Genomic DNA, 20,480 nt, shown 5'->3' with positions numbered 1-20,480 from the left:
CATGGTGGCACACACCTTTAATCCCAGCACTCGGGAGGCAGAGTCAGACTGATCTCTGTGAGTTCTAGGCCAGCCTGGTCTCCATGGCGAGTTCCAGGAAAGGCGCAAAGCTACACAGAGAAACCCTGTCTCGAGAGAAAAAAAAAAAAAAAAAGTAAGAAAAAACAAACTATTTCATATTATAGCAAAGTATTTAGGATAATCAACTAAAACATGCTCTACCTGACTAGATCCCACAGAGAAAGAGGAAAGACACAGCTATGTAAGACAGTATGGCCTGTGTGCTAGACAAAATGTCACTACTGATGTTCAGGGTCGTCAAAATAAGAGAGTAATGGCTAGAGAGGAGAATGAATCTACCCTCAAGAGTTATACCTGCAGAGGTATTTAGAATTAAATCACCACAACATCTACAACTTATTTTCAAGTGGTTCAGCAAAAAAGCAACTTTTCAGGGGCTGGGGAGATAACTGTTTTAAAGTACCGGTACTGCCAAGTGTGGTGCATATACCTTTTGATCCTAGCATTCCATTCAGAGGCAGAGACAAGTGGATCTCTGTGAGTTTGAGGACAGCCTGGTCTATATAGAGTGTCCAGGACAGCCAGGGATAGACAGAGAAACTCTGTCTCAAAAAAAAAGCTTTGGGGCTGGAGAAATGGTTTAGCAGTACTGGCTGCTTTTCCAGAGGACCTGGGTTCAATTCCCAGCACCCGCATGGCAGCTCACAACTGTCTGCAACTCCAGTTCCAGATATCATATACATGCAGGCAAACACCAATGCACATAAAATATATAAATCTTTAAAAAATAAAACACAGTCCTGTCACACAAACACAAAGACCTGAACTCAATACCCAGCATCCATGTAAAGCTCAGGAGTGGTGCCTGACTGTCACGTCAGCACTGGGAAGATGAACAGGAGGGACCCTAGGTTTGCTGGTCAGTCAGTCCATCAAGTCAACAAGGTCCAGGTTCAGTAAGAGACCCCCCCATCAAAACATAAGGCAGAGGAAACAAAAAGGAGTCTCATATACTGAACAGAGAGGAACGTGCATATATAGTATGTGCATATACAGTGAAGACAGTATTATTACTGTTTGTTTGTTTTCAAGACAGGGTTTCTCTGTGTAGCTTTGGCACCTGTCCTGGAACTCACTCTGTAGCCCAGGCTGGCCTCAAACTCACAGAGATCCACCTGCCTCTGCCTCCCGAGTGCTGGGATTAAAGGCGTGCGCCACCAGTGAAGATATTTTTAATGGGCAGGAAGGATATAGAATAGACTTTATGACGTTGCTTTCCATTAGAGAAGAAAGGAAGAGAGAGATTGGAGATAAGTGTAATGGGAAGCATTTTAAAACTGAGAAACAGTAAAATGTCTGCACTTTTGTTACTGGATTCACTGGTCCATGGGCATTTTTTATATTATTCTTTAACCTCTTCAACATAGTTGCAATGTTTCAGAATAAGCAGATGAATTTTCAACCTTACATATCAGCCCTATTTCATCACAAGTGGTATGAACTGAATTGGTAAATGTATATATAAGAATGATAAGGCAGGGCATCTTTATAATTCCAAACTTCTCCAGTCAGAACAAACAGATGACCTCCAGCATCAGTGTCTGAGATTACGAAAACAGGTTGACCTTTCTATGGAACACTACCAATTGATGATGAAAATGAAGCAAGACGTTATACCAACAAGACACTTAACGCATGTGAAATGCATGACACTGAATGAAGTCTAGAAAAAGCTCCAGCTGAAGGTCCTGGGAAGATGCAGAATTTAGGAGACTGCAGGTGTGACCTTTCTTACTGACCATGTGACTAGGTACCAGCAGGAGGAAGAGCAAGGACACACTGCAGGCACCTAGGAAGTCTGCCTTGGGAGCAGTTCTGCAAACCTCCTGTCACCTTACTTACTTTTGTATCTGAGCAAACACCTACTGGAGACAATATTCTAGGCAAGTCGCTTTTGTAAGTCACAGAGGACTCCCACATGACACAGTACCTCATTCTTTAACAGACAGAACAAAGAGATACAAATAATTCCAGTAAGGAAATCTTAATGTCACACCCATGAAAATCCTTTGAAGAATGACTCACAGGAAGGTCTACAAATGAGGCAGACAGGCTCAGTCTGCACAGGCAGGCAGAGTCTGCATTTGGCAAGGTCATCAATATCAAGGTCATCAGCACACTCCTACCTTCCGTTTTCTGCTGTAAAACAGTCGTCAAATGCTCTATAGCTTCATCCACATGCAGCCCATGGAGGTCGAGGACGTTCTGTGGCAGCAGAGAGGCGTTGACTTTCTCGAAGATCTCCACGGCAGCCAGGTGATTGGCCTCTTTCATCTTCTGCTCGTGGAGACTGCCCTTTAACCACAAGACAACACAGCGGCCACTTTCAATAGTCGCCACCTAGTCCAGTGGTCCCCAGCCGTCCCTGTGCTGCGGCCCTTTACTATAGCGCCTCACCCCGTCATAAATGTATTTCTTTGCTACCTCAGAACCGTAATTCTGCTACTGTCAGGAGTCATAATGTAAATATCTGATATGCAGGAGATCTGATATGCAGGCTCCATTTGCGACCCACAGGTTGAGAGCTACTGACAATCAAGAAGCAAAAGTGCCCTAAATAAAAGCCAGAACACTACATCTAACATCTTGATGTAACAAGCTAAAAGACAAGGATGAACCAAACTTTGGGAAATTTCAGTAACTAAATAATACTGTTCTTAAACTACTCAATCATAGTTTGTAAAGTAAAAATAAAAAATTCGCCGGGCGGTGGTGGCGCACGCCTTTAATCCCAGCACTTGGGAGGCAGAGCCAGGCGGATCTCTGTGAGTTCGAGGCCAGCCTGGTCTCCAAAGCGAGTTCCAGGAAAGGCGCAAAGCTACACAGAGAAACCCTGTCTCGAAAAACCAAAAAAAAAAAAAAAAAAAAAAAAAAAAATTCTTTAACAAAAATCATAAAAGGAAACAATAATATTTGGCTCAAGAACCAACTGGTTTAATGCTTGATTAATACAAGTGTATTCTTTGATAATCCTGGGCCTCAGCTTGACGATCTCTTCAAGCATCTTCTCTAGTTACCCACCCCAAGGGCTGTTGTTGGGTCTCCTAGAGCTGTACTGTTGGACACTTCTGTTAGTAACCAAAGAGTGAGCGTGTGGGGTCACAAAAATGAAAAGGGTACTTCTTTTTTTTTTTTTTTTTTTTTTTTTGGTTTTTCGAGATAGGGTTTCTCTGTGTAGCTTTGCGCCTTTCCTGGAACTCACTTGGTAGTCCAGGCTGGCCTCGAACTCAAAGAGATCCGCCTGGCTCTGCCTCCCGAGTGCTGGGATTAAAGGTGTGCGCCACCACCGCCCAGCGAAAAGGGTACTTCTTACATTACCATGCACAATGAGCCCAGCAAGAAATTTTATTCTCTTGAGAAATAGTAATAAACTTTTCTTCTTTGTGAACATAAAAGTGATGCTTGGAGGCTCAGTGGTTAGGAACACCTGCTGTGCAAGCTTCCGACTTGAGTTCATGTCAATGTAAAAAGCGGGGCATACCTGTATGTGCCTTAACCCCAGCATGAGGGGAAGAGACAGGTAGACCCCGGAAGCTGAAAGGGTGAGCTTCAGGTTTAGTATTTCCTCACTGCCTGCCTTACGGAAGTAAATGGGAAGTGACAGTGGAGGATACCCGCTATATTCTTCTGGCCTGAGTGCACAAGGACATGCACTCCCACACTCCTGTGCATGTGCCAAATACACACACAAAACACCACACACACACACACACACACGTAAATGAATAAAGCACCTTATTAAAAATCCAAACATTATAGACAATGTAAGACTCCAGTCTAAGACAAACTTTTCTGCTTTCTTTCCTCCAGGAAATTTTTTTTTTTTTTTTTTTTTTTTTTGGTTTTTCGAGACAGGGTTTCTCTGTGTAGCTTTGCGCCTTTCCTGGAACTCACTTGGTAGCCCAGGCTGGCCTCGAACTCACAGAGATCCGCCTGGCTCTGCCTCCCGAGTGCTGGGATTAAAGGCGTGCGCCACCACCGCCAGCCAGGCTTCCTCCAGGAAACTTCTATCCGCTCAGACATGCTACTGAACAATAGACTACTCAGGGGACCACTAGGTGATTTGATTTACTCTAAAGGAAAATACATCCAAGACACTGTAATTCGTGAACTACACACACACAGAAGCAGTGACGGCCGAGAAAGCAGCCGAAGTCCTCACAGTCATGGGACTCTCTCAGACTGGGCCACTCTCTATGTCACCTACATAATCTCTAAATTCCTCCCCAAACAATCATTAAGCCAAAACTCAAAGTAAGCATCATGTACTTCAGACTACTTAAATTGATAAACAAACTGTGATCAGTCCCCACTTCACCTGCTGAGCGTAGAAGGTGGCCACATTCTTCTTGCCCATGCGGTAGGCCTCCTTGGCCTTGCTGTAGCACTCCATCCTCTTCTGCTGGTGCAGGAACGCCTCTGCCCTATAGTCATCATACTCAGGGTACTCAAAATCCTGGAAAGACGCGTCACCTGTGGGATCATCACTCTCTCTTGATTTCTTTGCCTAGAAGAACACAGCATGTAATACACAGAAAAAGATTGAAAAATGGATGTCTTACCACCAGAAAACGCATATACAAACCAGTCTGTGAGCCAGGGTGGTGGCATGTGCCTGTAATCCTGGTACTTAGCTAGAAAGAAAAGCAGGAAGATCAGACAATCAGATGTGTTGAGGGTGGTATGATCATAAACAGAAAGGACAATCAGGACAGCCTTGGCTACACAGTAACTGGAAGCCAGTCTGGACATACAAGACTAAACAAAAGGAAAAATCAGTCAGGAATGGTGCTGCATGCAGACCTTTAATCTTGGGAGGCAAAGACAGTCAAATCTCTGAGTTCAAAGCCAACACAATCCAACTTGGTCTACAGAGAGTTTCAAGACAGCCAGGACTACACGGAGAAACACTGTCTCAAAAAAAAAAAAAAAAAAAACATACACACACACACACACACACACACACACACACACACCCAGAAAAAGAAAAGAAAAAGCCAACGAAATAGATGCATCTCTTTCTTCTCAGAAGAGATTTCCTTGGTGTCTACATTGTAAGTCAAGCACGCACTACCATTCACTTTTTCAAGTTAGTAACACTACCCCTTCCTTAACCACTTTTAGGAGACACTGAAATATTCTTCAAAATCATTAAAATATAATCAGATCATAAATCAAGCCAAAAGATAGAAGGTATGATAGTCAGAGAGCAGTATGAATGTATTCAGCACAGAAATCCAAGTTTTGGTTTGTTGTTAAGCCTATTCAAAAGTTTCACGCCTTGGATAGTGTTGCACACCTATCATCCCAGTACTCAAGGGCAGAGGCAGGTCATTCTTCAAGGTTCAAGGCATATACTCTTGCTTACACAGGGAGTATAAAGCCAGCCAGAGATATATAATGTCTTGCTTTAAACAAACAAACAAAAAGTTTCGTGGTAACAATGAGCATTTTCAACTTATGGTTTTTAAAAGCCAATGAAAAACAAATAGTTAAAAATCAACAGAATACCTCGTGTAGTTATCATGGCTGATAGTAAAAATCATAAATACAAGCCGGGCGGTGGTGGCGCACGCCTTTAATCCCAGCACTCGGGAGGCAGAGCCAGGTGGATCTCTGTGAGTTCGAGGCCAGCCTGGGCTGCCAAGTGAGTTCCAGGACAGGCGCAAAGCTACACAGAGAAACCCTGTCTCGAAAAACCAAAAAAAAAAAAAAAAAAAAAAAAAAAAAAAAAAATCATAAATACACTTATGGGTCAGTTTCAACCTACCATTAGCCACCATGGTCAGTTAGAGAAATTCAGTAACCTTTTAGAATCAACCCTGTCCCTCACAATCCCAGTATCATGGAGGCCAACCAATCTGACTGAGAACAGTATAAGCTACATGGCAAGATTCTCTCTCAGAAACCAAACACAGCAACAAAGTGTGTTTGTGTGTATGCACCCACAGGTATATGTGATATAATTATTATCTAAAACATGTTCTTAGAGAATTCTCTAATGTAAAACAAAAGATAAATGATAATTATGCAAACTGTCCATATGCTTTCCATTAAGTAAGAAAACTGTATTTTTTAGATAATAGTCTCAGACAGTATATCCAAATGTCTTTAGAATATCAAAAGCTAATGTTTAAAAAATGAAATATAGTAATCTCTAAGTCAACCTAGCTTTCATTAATTCTCTTCTTCAAAGTTACTGTTTGCAGAGAACTGCTTGCAAACAGCAATCTATGTCTTAGCTTTATCTTTTTTTTTTTTTTCTTGTTTTGGTTTTTCAAGACATGAATTCTCTGTGTATCCCTGACCATCCTAGAACTCGCTCTGTAGCCCAGGCTGGCCTCTGTCTCACAGAGATCCTCCTGCCTCTGCTTCCTGAGTGCTAGGATTAAAGATGTGTGCCATGCCGGGCGGTGGTGGCGCACGCCTTTAATCCCAGCACTCGGGAGGCAGAGCCAGGCGGATCTCTGTGAGTTCGAGGCCAGCCTGGACTACCAAGTGAGTTCCAGGAAAGGCGCAAAGCTACACAGAGAAACCCTGTCTCGAAAAACCAAAAAAAAAAAAAAAAAAAAGATGTGTGCCACTATTTATCATCTTAACTTCATCTTAATAGGTATGTTTTCAATTAATTTCTTTGATACCTTAAAAGTATTGTAAGTCACACATGTCCTACTACGTAATTTAATAAACATTTTATGTGTATTCAAAACCAAAACCAAACAGAATCATAATTTTCAATACTTTTTTTTTTTTGGTTTTTTCGAGACAGGGTTTCTCTGTGTAGCTTTGCGCCTTTCCTGGAACTCGCTTTGGAGACCAGGCTGGCCTCGAACTCACAAAGATCCGCCCGCCTCTGCCTCCCGAGTGCTGGGATTAAAGGCGTGCGCCACCACCGCCCGGCAATTTTCAATACTTTAAAAAATGCTTTTATTGATATAATTACTTGATTGAGGTTACTTACTAGAATTTAACAAGCTGGAAAATACCATTTTGCTTAGAAATATTACCAAGAATTACATTTATAATATACTCTAATCTTTAATGACACATAGGTTTAAAATCTTAAAAGTCTATCATTTAATTTACAGTAATACTATAAAAATATTATATGTACTATATAATACACATATATCTCTAATTGATAAAAATAAGGGAAGAAAGATTTACAAAAACTGACCTAATACACAAATTAACAGTTGGTTACATAATTTCCTCACTAATACTTTGCTTAGATCCTGAGACTGTAGAGACTTGAAATAATAGACATCACCATGCTCTTCAAAAAACTTAATTATGAGTCAGGCATAGTGGCTGACGTGCCTTTAATCCCAGCACTTGGGGGACAGAGACAGATCTCTGAGTTTGAGGCCAGCCTGGTCTACATAGAGAGTCCAGGCTAGCCAGGGCTACACAGAGAAACCCCTGTCTCGAAAACAAACAAAATGTGCTGTAGAGATGGTTCAATGGTTAAGAGGACTTGATGCTCTCGCAAAGGCCCTGGGGTTTGATTCCTGGCACCCACATGGAGGCTCACCACCTTTTGTAACTAGAAGCCCTGCACATACATGGTGAACAAATATATATATATATATATATATATACACACACACACACACACACACACACACACACACATACACACACACACACACACATACATATACATGCAGGTAGAATACCCAAATACATAAAATAAAAATAAAAAAGCAACAACAAAAAGTTTTAATACTGATACAAGATTAATACGTAAAAATCAATTATATTTCTATCATTTATTATGAGTAATCCAAACATAAATAAAACAATTTCAAGGTAAAATAGAGAAACCACTTAAGAAAAAGTTTGGCACTCAAGGTTAAATGTTTCTGCCCACATATTTAGATTCTGAGATCTAGGGTACAATAAAAACCACAGCTACTCAAGTAGGCCTCACACTTACTGTGTCTACCTAGGAAAGTCTACACATAACCTACAGGAATTTAAATGCTTATCATGGAATCAATATATTCAACAAAAACATATTAAGTATAAATTCATTCTTTGGAGTACACAGATATTCTAAACCAAGTATGTTATTGGTCATTAAACTTTCAACATAGTCAAAAGGGTGAAAAGCAATCACTTAACTATTATACTCAATAAGCAAACTATATTTTATACACATTTATTTGCCAACAGAATAAAAGATCAAATCACTCCGTACCTTTTTCTCTTTTGATTTCTGTGCAGGATGAGAAGTGATGTTCTCATTTTGGTGAACACACTCCTGAGCTACCACTGTTTTCACGGGGTCTCCTTCAAGAACACAGTTTAGAAACTGCACTGTGTGTTCCAGTGAATAGCTGTTTAAACATAACGTTAAGAAAATGAAAGTTCTGTGGCACAAATTCAAGCAATTTCTAAGTGTGGAGATGGCTCAGTGGTTGAGACCCTGGCTGTTTCTGCAGGGAACCCAGGTTTTCCCAACAGTCTGTGACTCTTGGTTCCAAGGGATCTAATGCCCTCTTCTGCCTACTGAGAGCCTCAGACACACATGGGGTGCACATACATACATACATGTAGGCAAACACTCATATACATAAAATAAAAAATAATACTGAAAAAAATTTTAAGTATAAGATAGATTCAAGAATGACCTCTGGGAAATCTCAGGAAAAATAATGAGTAATTGGGTCTCAATTTTTTTTTTTTTTTTGTTAAGATAGGTCTCACAATATAGTCCTGGCTGCTTTGGAACTTGCTACAAAGACCAGGCTGACCTGAACTCACAGACATCTGCCTGTCTCTGTCTCCTTAATGCAGTCAAAAAAACAAAACAAAACAAAACAACTTTTTTTTTTAAATAATACTAAGGATCTGTCTTCCATGTATGGATGTTTCACCTGCCTGTGTGTGTACCACACGCATGCCTGGTACCTGAGGATGCCAGAAGAGGCATCAGGCTTCCTGGAACTGGAGCTGCCGACAACTGTAAGCCCCCATGCGGGTGTTAGTGATCTAACTCTGGTCCTCTGAAGTGCGGCCTCCATGCGGGTGTTAGGGATCTAACTCTGGTCCTCTGAAGTGCGGCCTCCATGCGGGTGTTAGGGATCTAACTCTGGTCCTCTGAAGTGCGGCCTCCATGTGGGTGTTAGGGATCTAACTCTGGTCCTCTGAAGTGCGGCCTCCATGTGGGTGTTAGGGATCTAACTCTGGTCCTCTGAAGTGCGGCCTCCATGTGGGTGATAGGGATCTAACTCTGGTCCTCTGAAGTTCGGCCTCCACTCTGACCCACTCAGCCACCTCTCTAGTCTAAGACTCTGAAGGTTTTTAATCATCATCATCATCATCATCATCATCATCATGGGCAGGTATAACAGCTCAACAGGTAAAGGTTCTTGCTGCCATACCTGATGCCCTGAGTTTGATCCCCAGGATCCACTTGTTGAAAAGGGAAAGCCAGGTCTCACATGTTGTCTTCTGACCTGCACACTTACACCTTACTGACTGCACACATAATAAATAAGTGAACGAACGAACAAGTGAAAAATTCAGGTGTCTGGAAAACACGTTTAACCTAATTGAACACTATACAATGTACACACTCATCAAAACTGTATGACTCATTAATATGCATAATTGTGTGTTACATACCAGTCAAAATTCACTGGGCTGGGGCTGGGGCCCAGCTGGTAGAGGGCTTGTCTAACATGCAGGAAGCCTGGGTTTGATCCCCAGAACTGTATAGAACTGGCCATGATGGCAGATACCTGTAATCCTAGCCCTTGAGGCAAAAAGGTCAGAAGTTCAAGGTCATTCTTAGCTACACAGCAAGTGTAAGGACAGCCTGGGACACGAGACCATTAGTTTATTTTAATAAAACAAGAAAGTGTGGGGTCCTGGGTTCAATCCGTGTAAGTACCAAAGTAGTAGTAGGAGGTAATGCTGATAACTCAATTTCTAATACTTTTAACTATTTATTTTGGAGTCAGGCTATGTAGGCCTTGCTGGTCAAGAACTTGCAGCATGCCTGTAGCCTCCATGCTGAGTTCCTGGCCTTATTTGAGGAATATTAGCTACACTGTTTCTTTTAATTGCATCATCTATATCCCATAAGTCTTTTTGGGATCTATACATAGTTTCAATTTCCTTCCAAAATCCAATGCAGATAAACACCTCCATGTCGATATTTGTACTATAACAAACTCTACTCAACACCATGAGGTTCTGGTTTAAAAAGGGAAGCACAGCACTGTCTACCCCTCCACCCCACGGTAGCTGCCCTGTTAGTTTCTCATGGGAAAAAGGTAACAAAAAAATTAAAGAAAAAAGTAACATGGAATAATACAAAGCTAGAAAATTTCACTTTCTGTATTATATATATTTAATCTAAATTTAATTATTTATATTACATTTAATCAGAAAGATGAACACTAGAGATTGTTTGGGATATACCACCACCAGTGACATCGGAGTGGAAATCCCAGCCAGTCCTTCTAGCACTCACTTGTGATCTTTGAAGATGTCCACCAGGAAATTTTGGTTAATGGCTGGAAATATTTTAAAGAGCTGCTTCTCCTTTAGTTTGGTGGCACAGTCTTTTTCAAACATAAGTGTCTCCCTTTTCTAAAAGGAAACAGAAAAAAAAAATCACCCTTAAGAAGAAATTTATAAGCCAGACAATACTGAACAAAAGCCTAATTATTTTGTTGCAAAAAGACCAATGATTTATAAGCAATCACAGACTTTCCTCACTGATCAAAGACTGAGGTTAGTAATATAAGTATTCTTACACTATTTATTTATATCCCATTTTTGTCAAGTATTTGAGGGAATTCATAAATACATATAATCACATATATACATACACATATACAAACCCAACACAGTCTATTACATGGTTTAACAAGGATGAAGCGACATAGAAAGTCATGAACCACATAACACTGTTTCAGAAAATGAGGAGCCACACATATACTGGTATATGCTGTACCATATAGCCTACCTAGGTGTGCAGTAAGCCCTACTAGGCTGGTGTAAATACACTATGATATTCACACAACAAATCAGCTAATGATGCTTTATTTGGGATATCGTTCATCTTTAATCAATGTAACTGTCTATTAAAAAACGGGATATAAATAAATGAAGTCAAAGATTAGAGAAAATAAAGGCAAGAATACAGGATAAAACCAGCAAGTAAAATTAGTATGTAAGTCCATGCCACAGAATCCTGTACAGTTGCTACAATTAAGTTCTGAGCCCTTAGTGGCCAAAGCAAAGGGGGAGGAAGTGCCTCAGTGTCCATAAATGTAAAACAAACAAGTCACTCAGGAGCAGTCTAGCTTCTCTGGGACTGAAATCCGAGAGAAACGTCTCCCCTGAGTACTCATCAAGGGACAGTGTGTGATGCTGTGAACGTCCTCAAAAACATGTTCTCCTCAATGGGCAGAAACTACAATGTATAAATGTCACAAATTCAGGGGGACCGGAAATCTTAGAACTCCTAATTACTTAAATTTTTTTCACAAATACATTTACTCAAAAATAACAATGTGAGTATTAATATTTTTCACAATCCATAAAGCTACCTATCCAGAACTACTACTCCTGCCAGGCAGAGTTGCATATGGGCAGTCTGGGGTATAAATTGAGATCCTAGTACAAAAAGTTAAAATTTAACTAAATAAGTAAATAAAGTCAAACTGTCAGACTAAATGAACTTTCCTAAAATACAACCTTTTTCTGTCCACCCACCCCCATCTTCGTGACACTTAGTAGCATGCACTGCATGCCCCCTGTGGAATCTCTACCACTTTTAGACAGGCTCTCCACAGTGATCTTCCTGTCTCCACCTCCAAAAGCTCAGGTCGTAGCCCACCCAATTTTTAAAAAACATTTTATGATGGTGTTGGGAGATTTGAACTCAAGTACTCATGCTTGGCAGCAAGTATTCTGACTCCCTGAGCCATCTCCCTAGTCCTTAGAATTCTTTCAAATTCTAAACTAAGATTAGGATAAAGATTCTTAAAGTAGCCAGGCAATAGTGGCACATGCCTTTAATCCCGGCACTTGGGAAGCAGAGGCAGGCAGATCTCTGTGAGTCTGAGGCCAGCCTGGGCTACAAAGTAAGTTCCCGGACAGGCACCAAAACGACATGGAGAAACCTTATCTCGAATAACAATAAAATAAAAAACAAAGAATAAAATATTTCACATATGCTCTATAGCCTGACTTTACACCACTACCCCCAAAACAATCCTCAGTGCTACTGAGTTCCTAGTGACCCAACAGGCCATCACGTTTCTAAACTATGAATTCTAACACGGACAGACTATCAACTCAAGACCTTATCATCCTACAATGCATGTTTGCGCTTTAGTGGTTAGTATATGTGAAGTCTGCTTTTTTCTCTCCTTTGGGACCAATGAAAATGAAACATCAAGAGACTCTCTTACTGAGGCTTCATTTAAAGTATGGATGCTTTTAAAAAGAGTATTCTCTGGACCAAGTTGTCTACTTTCTTTCTTTCTTTTTTTTTTTTTTTTGTTTGTTTGTTTTTTGATACAGGGTTTCTTTGTGTAGCCCTGGCTGTTCTGGAACTCACTCTGTAGCCCAGGTTGGCCTCAAACTCGGAGATCTGCCTGCCTCTGCCTCCTGAGCTCAGGGAGTAAAGGTGTGCACCACCAACCAGCTCTTGTCTTCTATTACTCAATTTGTTTTTTTAAAAAAAAAAAAAAAAAAAGGAAAGGGAAAATTACTGATAGAAAAAAAAAATGCAAGCCAGGAGGTGGTGGCGCATGCCTTTAATCCCAGCACTTGGGAGGCAGAGGCAGGCCCGGTCTACAGAGTGAGTTTCAGGCTCACCAGGGCTACACACAGAGAAACCCTGTCTCGAAAAAACAAAAACAACAACAATACAGCTTACAAACACATACTTAACACAGATGACCTATGTATGTCAGAGTACCAAGCAGCTAGAAGCAAAGCCTCAACCACACGCTATTGAAAACATTTTTCAGTTTTAATATTGGCTTGAGACAAGTTAAGTATGAAGTCAAGACCAGGATGCACAGAATTAAATGAAAATCACATGCTAAACAACACCGCAGTCGGAGACCACGGACTAATATCTGTGCCAACCCATACCAAATCATGTTTCTCTTGTAAGGCGATTTCTTCTGACATTATTTCTCTCAGTGAAACTTTTTTTGTTTGAGTGTTCCATGGATCCAGTGTCTCGGGTGCTGGTAAAGTCTTCAATAATTTTTTGCCTGTTTTCTGAGATGATTTTTGTTCAGAATTATCAAGAACAGCAGTCCCAGCCATCGAAGGATCTATAGGAGTAATAAAGTAGTGTCATGTACTCAGCAATTGATGTACAAATTAAGAATTAGTCACAAGACAAAAGAAACATGGGATTTTAAAATGCTTTTCAGCTTGTAAATATAACACGACTTTGAAACTTCAAAATAACCCTTCACATAACTACAAGGAAGAAACGATAACACAGGACTATTTCAAATGAGCAATGACCTAGTGTAACTACCAATCAGCTCAGCGCTTCCCACTCTCTTCCCTATAACTTTGACCCCACCCACTTCCCTTCCTAACAAGGTGTCAACTAATCAACGCCGTGCTGACGAATACTAACAGACCAGAGGCATGCTGTAAATACGGAGTAAACTATATTGAAAATAAGGGGCAAACCACACAGTTCAAGTGATGGCAGTCAACACCTCTAAGGGGTACAGGCACATTCTGATCTAGTCCTGTCTCCGGGGGAGTGAAGAAATGGCAGCCACTGCAGTCATTTGCATTTATAGAACTACAACATGATCCAGTCACTTCTATCCTCAGCCAGCTTTATCTCTGTTTAAATATTTTTATTCATTCTTTGAAAATTTCATACATTATTTTTGATCATATTCATCTCCCTCTCCCATCTCCTCCCAGACCCACTCCCTATCCCAGATGGACCAAAATGTATGTCTCCCCCACCCCCAGCTGAGGACCGAACCCAGGACCTTGTGCTTGCTAGGCAAGCGCTCTACCACTGAGCTAAATCCCCAACCCCTGTCTTTCATTTTTTAAGCCCATCAATCCTTATGAGGGCTGCCTACACACTCTTAGGTGTGTGGCTAGGTCTGAAATAAAGTGGAGCCCAAGCCTCTTCAGCTGAAGGTCCTTGCCTTGGCTGCAGTGTGGAGTGCATAAAAGAAGTATTATCAATGCTCCTTTACAAGAGGGGGGCCTTCTCACCAGACCTGTCCTGACAGAAATCACTGGAGACGATGTCATCTGGAATCAAGGACCTTCAAGTTGGCAGGATTTACCATAAAAGCAGGTTTACCTTTTACTCTAAGATACTGATAGCAATAAAAATTTGAACAGCCAAGTAATAATCCTACAATGGTATCAAGAAAGTGAACCCAAGTAGTTGTTCTCAATACAGAGTCAAGGCTTCTGAAGAGCACTTTGACAGCATGCATCAGCGCACACTCCACAGCAGTCATGACAAACACAGTGTGCAGTCTCATTTTCCTCTAAGTTTCTCTTCCGCATCAAGAGGCAACGGGATTTTTTTTTTTTTTTGAGAGAACCTTTATTTGTAGCTAGGCATGGTGTGATCCCAGCAATCAAAAGGCTTATGAAGAAAGCATTGTGATTCGAGACCAGCCTTGGCTACAGAATAAGACTTTCTCAATAAATAAACAAACAAAAAGACAAGTTTAAAAAAAGGATTTTTTTCATTTGCAAATCAAAATTCTTGGGGACATGGCTCATGAGTAAAGGTACCCACTGCCAAACCTGACAACCTGAGTTCAAGCCCCAGGATCAACATGGTGGAGACACCTACACTGTCCTCTGAACATATACACCACCTCACTCACACACAAGCGCGCCCGCGCGCACTCACACACGCATGCACACACACACACTTATGTAATTTTAGAAATCGCTGGGTAACATATTTTGTGAAGTACATTTAAAATGAGTTAAGACATGCACACTCAAGCCAGCGATGGTGGAGCACACCTTTAATCCCAGCACTCAGGAGACAGAGGCAGGGGATCTCTGAGTTCCAGGCCAGTCTGGTCTAAAAAGAGTTCCAGGACAGCCAGAGCTACACAGAGAAACCGTCTCGAAAAACCGAAGGGAAAAAAAAAGATGCACACTGCCCGTTTGAACATCAGGACAAAGTGAGAGTCAGAATGCATCCTTTACCTTGACTGCACTTGCCGCAAGACACCTCGGCCTGTCTCTGTCGCTCCTGCACACAAAGGCAGAACAAAGATTGGCAAAGGACGGGGTGCTGGGAACAAAGCTACAAAATTCTATCAGTTCTCTCTAGAAATCAGCTCTTCTTGTGAGTTATAAAGCATTATTAAAATTAAGTGAAACTATGTAAGTGAAATTATTAAGGATAGCTACATTTATACATATTTTCCCAACTTACAAAGTTCTATTTTTTAAGATTTACTTTCATTATTTTTTAAAATTTCATGCATGTGTGTAAGTCTACATGTGGGTATGTGCAAAACACACACAGGAACTAGCTCTTCATATAAGGAAGCTACCAACCATTACAGAGTCTCTCCATTTCTCATGAATCACTTTAGCCAGATTCAGATCTATATGAACCACACAATCTTCAACTGTTAGAGACCCTTGTGAAGGGAAGGAAAAAAAGAGAGAAAATATCATCATTACTCATCATGTATTTGCAGAGAACGCACTCAACTATCATATGCATAAAACTACATTTTGTCATTAGTCACGAACACATTTCTGATTCCTTGAAATGTTTCTATGTTCTATGTCATGGTTTTCATACTTGGCTGCTGCAACATGCAAAGCTTCATAACAATCTATTTCAGTTGTTTGCATCTCCATGCCTTAACAACAGTGCATTCCTTTCCATAAGTGTGTTCTAGGAAATTACTTCCTGCCTTAAATATATCTGAAATAACACCAAAAGACACATAGTTCATGTCTGCAAATGTCAGGTAAAAACTAGAGAAACTTTCAACATATTCATGAATATATTGAGATATAAAATTCTTTGTAAATATTCTCCACTTCAAATTAATTGTTTTACATCCCTTAAAAAGGTGTCATGACAAAAATAAGGTACTATGTAAAATTATGTGACATAAATTACTGACATTCAGCAAACGAAATAATTTGCAACTGAAACAGAAACTTGTATATGCTATTTACACACACACACACACACACACACACACACACACAGAGATAATTTACTTTTTCCTTACCTGAATCAATACCAACTGGGCCAAATAATTCATTAAGTTGGAAAGCCAGCTCAGGGGGTAATGCCAGCTCCAGACAGTCTATGGTCAGAGATTTGGCCATTACTGGTGGGGGATTCAATACCTCGGTTTTATCCTCTTCACTAACTCCAGCTGACAAACTAGTTCCTGGCATTAGAATTTTCTCCATTTCCTGTTTATCTTCATTGATAAATTCTTCCATGTTTCCAAATTTCACATAATCCTTAGGAAGAGTCTCATTTTTCCTTACTTCCAAAGAGCCAGTAAGATAAACTTCTTCATTTAATTCAGGATTTGAAGTGCTTGTTGCAGAGTTTATGATATCAGACAAATTTAAAAAAGAATGAATGTTGCCTCCAGTCTGTGTGGCTACTAGATTTTTCTCCACTTCACTGACATCTTTGAGGACGTTAGATTTTGGAGTAAGTGGAAAAGACCCGTTAAAGCTGTGGGCGCCTGACAAATCAGTCCCAGGGTTAGAAACAATTGCATTATTGCTCTTTACATTGATAGCAGCGTTAGGAAACAGTCTGCTTAGTAATTCAGGGTTTTCAGGATTTGTAGCTCTTATCTCTTCCTGCTTTGAGTTCCCTTTTTCTGTCTCACCAGCAGACTGTGCATTAGTGTTCCTGATACCAGGGTTAAATTCTGACACAAAATTCAAATCTTCTGAAGTTCCTCTGTGGCTAATAATTTCCTTCAAATCCAACCCCATAGAAAATGGCCCAACTTGTGACTCATCATACGATTTGGGGGGATTCTCAACCTCAGTATCCTCACATAATTTAGTCTCGGAATCCAACAAAAGGCTTGTGGCCCAAATAATATCTTTATTACATCTCTCATATAAATCTTTCAGGGCTTCTAAGGAAAATGATCCAAATAGTTTACAAAGGATGTTAAGATTTTCAGACTCATCAGCACTGGTAAGCTCACTTTCTTCAACATATGTACTTTTATCATGCATGACTCTGTATGGAATTGCTTCTTGAACATTTAATTTTGTATTAATAGTGAAATCTTTTGGCTTAAATCCATCTAATTTTCCTGTTAGCACTCTGACAGAATCTGAAACACTGATTTTATTCTTTTCTAGTTTCCACAAGAGAGCAAAATCTTGGGGCTCAGTCTGGGCACATGCGCTTGTATCTATCCCAGAGACAACCCGAGACACTCCGACTGCTAGAGACTGAGGCCCCATGACTCCAGGCGGAGCTACTGCACTACTGGAAAAGGGAAGGGGCAGTGCGTGTTGGCTAGGAACCGTTTTACTCAGGGAAGTCTGAGCTTCATGAGCTGTTTTACTAGGCAGCATTTCAGAACTTCGCAGAGTGGAACCAAGAGACTTCAGTTCTTCAGGGCTTGTGCCCCAATAGGCCTCATGCGTGGGATACAGGGGTATTTCACTCATGTTGCCATTAGTTCCAAATTCTAAGTTGGCTTCATTTAAGCCAGCTTTTGGTATTCTCGACCTGTGCTCTCTCTGAGCTAAAGAAGCAGATGAGGGCCAGTCACCCACAATGCTGAATGAGGTTTGCTCAGTACCTTTGTAAGTATCATGACAGCTACTGGGCACTTCTGAAAGATCATCGATTCCATGTGGAGATCCTCGCTGCTGGATATGATCTGTATTCATAGATACCCTAGCATCTGATACTTTGTGCGACTGAGGGCGATTACATTTTTTGTCACCTTGTACAGATAAACCTTTCTCAGTTTTCCGGTTCCTTTTGGTCCTCTGACTAATTGTCTTATCAACTGGCCAATCACCAACAAAATTTGATGGCTCATGTTTTGGGAACTTTTCCAAAGATGATTTGCTTTTTTGTTTTCCAATGGTCTTTTTCTTTCCCACTGTTCTTTCTTCCAGTATTTCAGGAGGTGGGGGGTTCTCACTCTGAAGGGTCCCAGCACTTGCAAGCTCACCCGATTCTTGATTGTCCTCAGCACAGTAACTACTTGGGGATGCTCCCTCTGCAGGGCTCCAAGCATCTGCTTCAACACGCCCTTTCCATGTCTCTTGCTCTTTCTCACTCTTGTCTGTGGCTTGAACTTTGCTTTCAGAGTGAGGAAAACAGGTGTTTAGGGTTTCCTGCAAGAAGGGGCTGTGTCCACCATGACCGACAACACTCATCTCCTTTCTTCCTCGGCTGGAACTGGCCTGAGGGACGGGGGGAGCACTCTCGGGTAATATCGCTTCTTTGGCCGCTTCAAGTGTCTTCTCCTCCATTAACTCTGAGTGCTTCACAGATGTGGGTAAGACATTTTCTTCCTTTTCAGAGGTAAGAGCTCCATTGTCTCTTGGGCTACAAGACATTTTTTGAAGTGTGATAAGAAAGTCTCTTCACAGTACCATTAATATTGTGATTTAAATTAAAGAAGCATGCAACCAGACAGCATTTAGCATTTATTCTAAATATTCAAAAGTAAATTACACAAAAATTATAAAAGCTGGAATGGGGATATAAGTCAGTAGTACTGCTCAGAGGCAGGGCACCTGCCCAACAAATGTGACCCCAGTCCTTGATTTCAATCCCCAGACTAGTGGAAGAAACAGTTGAAGAGCTAATCTTAACCTTTCCCTAGAATATCAGAACCACAATCCTTTATCGCAGGGCCAGCACCTGGCATTACAAGCAGCACACACAAAGCAAACCTGAGTTGGACAGTCACCTGGGGTGTCGTCAAAGTGCTGTGCTGATTATTACGGGGAAGGTTCTAGATGTGTTCACATGAGAGGACATTACCACACTAGCTTCTTCACACCCACAGCTTAGCATTAGTTTGCAGCATAGAGATCTATCCTATGTCCATCTGTCATTTATGGATTTATTAGAGGAAGCTTCATTGACAGAACTGCTTCTCAACCTGTGGGTCATGACCCCTTTGGGGGGTCAAACCACCTTTTCACGGGGGTCACCTAAGATCATCGAAAAACACAGACATTTATATTGCAATTCATAACAATAGCAAAATTACAGTTATGAAGTAGCAATGAAAATAACTTTATGGTTGGGGAGGTCACCACAATATGAGGAACTGTATTAAAGAGTTGAGCATTAGGAAGGTTGAGAACCACTGATTTACAGGGTCACAAAACCAACGCTGTCAGAACATGAATGAAGCTGTGTGAGCATATTTCTGAGATCTTGTGAAAAATTACCAAGTAAACAAGGCAAGAGTCTTGTAACCTATGTTTCTCCATAACACAGGCTGTTCTTGGAATGTGCGTCAGGCCCTCCCAGGTGTAATAAATAAGAGTGGGTTTACTTCAGATTACCCATAATATTACTATTATTATTCAGATGTTTCCAAGTATAGGTTGTCCTGACTGTGTACAGCCTAAACTCATGTGACCTTGCCCTGGCAACTGTATCCAACTTGAACTAAAGTAAACTTTGCTCACATGACCTGGCTTAGCCCTCAGAACGTCCTCAGAATATCAACCTTCTGACGCCCTGGACAAAGGTGGCTATTGCAGAGACTTTAGTCTCCCCATTTTTAGGCTCCTCTCTCCCAGGTTCACTCCACCAACTAGAGCGGTAATACAACATAATTTGTGTGATTAAGAAAAACTAAAGAAGCTGGGTGTGATGGCATTACAGAAACAGATGATATAAGGAAGCTCTCATTTAAGATGTCATCTGTTGGGCCGGGCGGTGGTGGCGCACGCCTTTAATCCCAGCACTCAGGAGGCAGAGCCAGGCGGATCTCTGTGAGTTCGAGGCCAGCCTGGACTACCAAGTGAGTTCCAGGAAAGGCGCAAAGCTACACAGAGAAACCCTGCCTCGAAAAACCAAAAAAAAAAAAAAAAAAAAAAAAAAGATGTCATCTGTTAAATGTTTAAGAATCATCTTGGACACTCTGGACACTCTCAACTTCCATGACTTTTCCTTGTCATTCCAAAATAATTTCCAAAATTATTCTTTTTTCAGCTCATCTTCCTTTATCTTATGAATTCTCAAAGTCCCAACTCTCCTATTAAGCTTTACCTAACATTAACGGAATTCTCTATGGGAAATGTAAGAGTACGTTCACTAAAACCTAAAAAAAAAAAATGAAAGTAATATGGATATATACAAAAACAATTAAGAGAAAAAGGAAAATACTAAATAAAATAAA

At 40.8% G+C, this 20,480-nt stretch overlaps 1 protein-coding gene across 11 annotated transcripts in view; it reads right to left on the bottom strand.

Moving 5' to 3' along the window:
• N4bp2 (NEDD4 binding protein 2) overlaps positions 1 to 20,480 on the bottom strand; it is a 72,169-nt gene that overhangs the window by 8,115 nt on the left and 43,574 nt on the right. For all 11 annotated transcript variants that reach the window (XM_052735010.1, XM_052735008.1, XM_052735007.1 and 8 more), the window contains 8 exons: positions 16,341 to 18,664; positions 15,646 to 15,731; positions 15,289 to 15,334; positions 13,210 to 13,397; positions 10,568 to 10,686; positions 8,285 to 8,423; positions 4,400 to 4,588; positions 2,208 to 2,376 (listed from right to left, as the gene is read on the bottom strand). In XM_052735010.1, coding sequence (XP_052590970.1) covers positions 2,208 to 2,376; positions 4,400 to 4,588; positions 8,285 to 8,423; positions 10,568 to 10,686; positions 13,210 to 13,397; positions 15,289 to 15,334; positions 15,646 to 15,731; positions 16,341 to 18,664 — 3,260 coding nt within the window. The remainder of the gene's footprint in view (positions 1 to 2,207; positions 2,377 to 4,399; positions 4,589 to 8,284; positions 8,424 to 10,567; positions 10,687 to 13,209; positions 13,398 to 15,288; positions 15,335 to 15,645; positions 15,732 to 16,340; positions 18,665 to 20,480) is intronic.

Source organism: Peromyscus californicus, unplaced genomic scaffold (assembly GCF_007827085.1).
Source record: "Peromyscus californicus insignis strain IS unplaced genomic scaffold, ASM782708v3 Scaffold_13__1_contigs__length_99412109, whole genome shotgun sequence".
NCBI classification, from domain to species: domain Eukaryota; kingdom Metazoa; phylum Chordata; class Mammalia; order Rodentia; family Cricetidae; genus Peromyscus; species Peromyscus californicus.
This window is presented reverse-complemented; position numbering and strand designations above follow the sequence as displayed.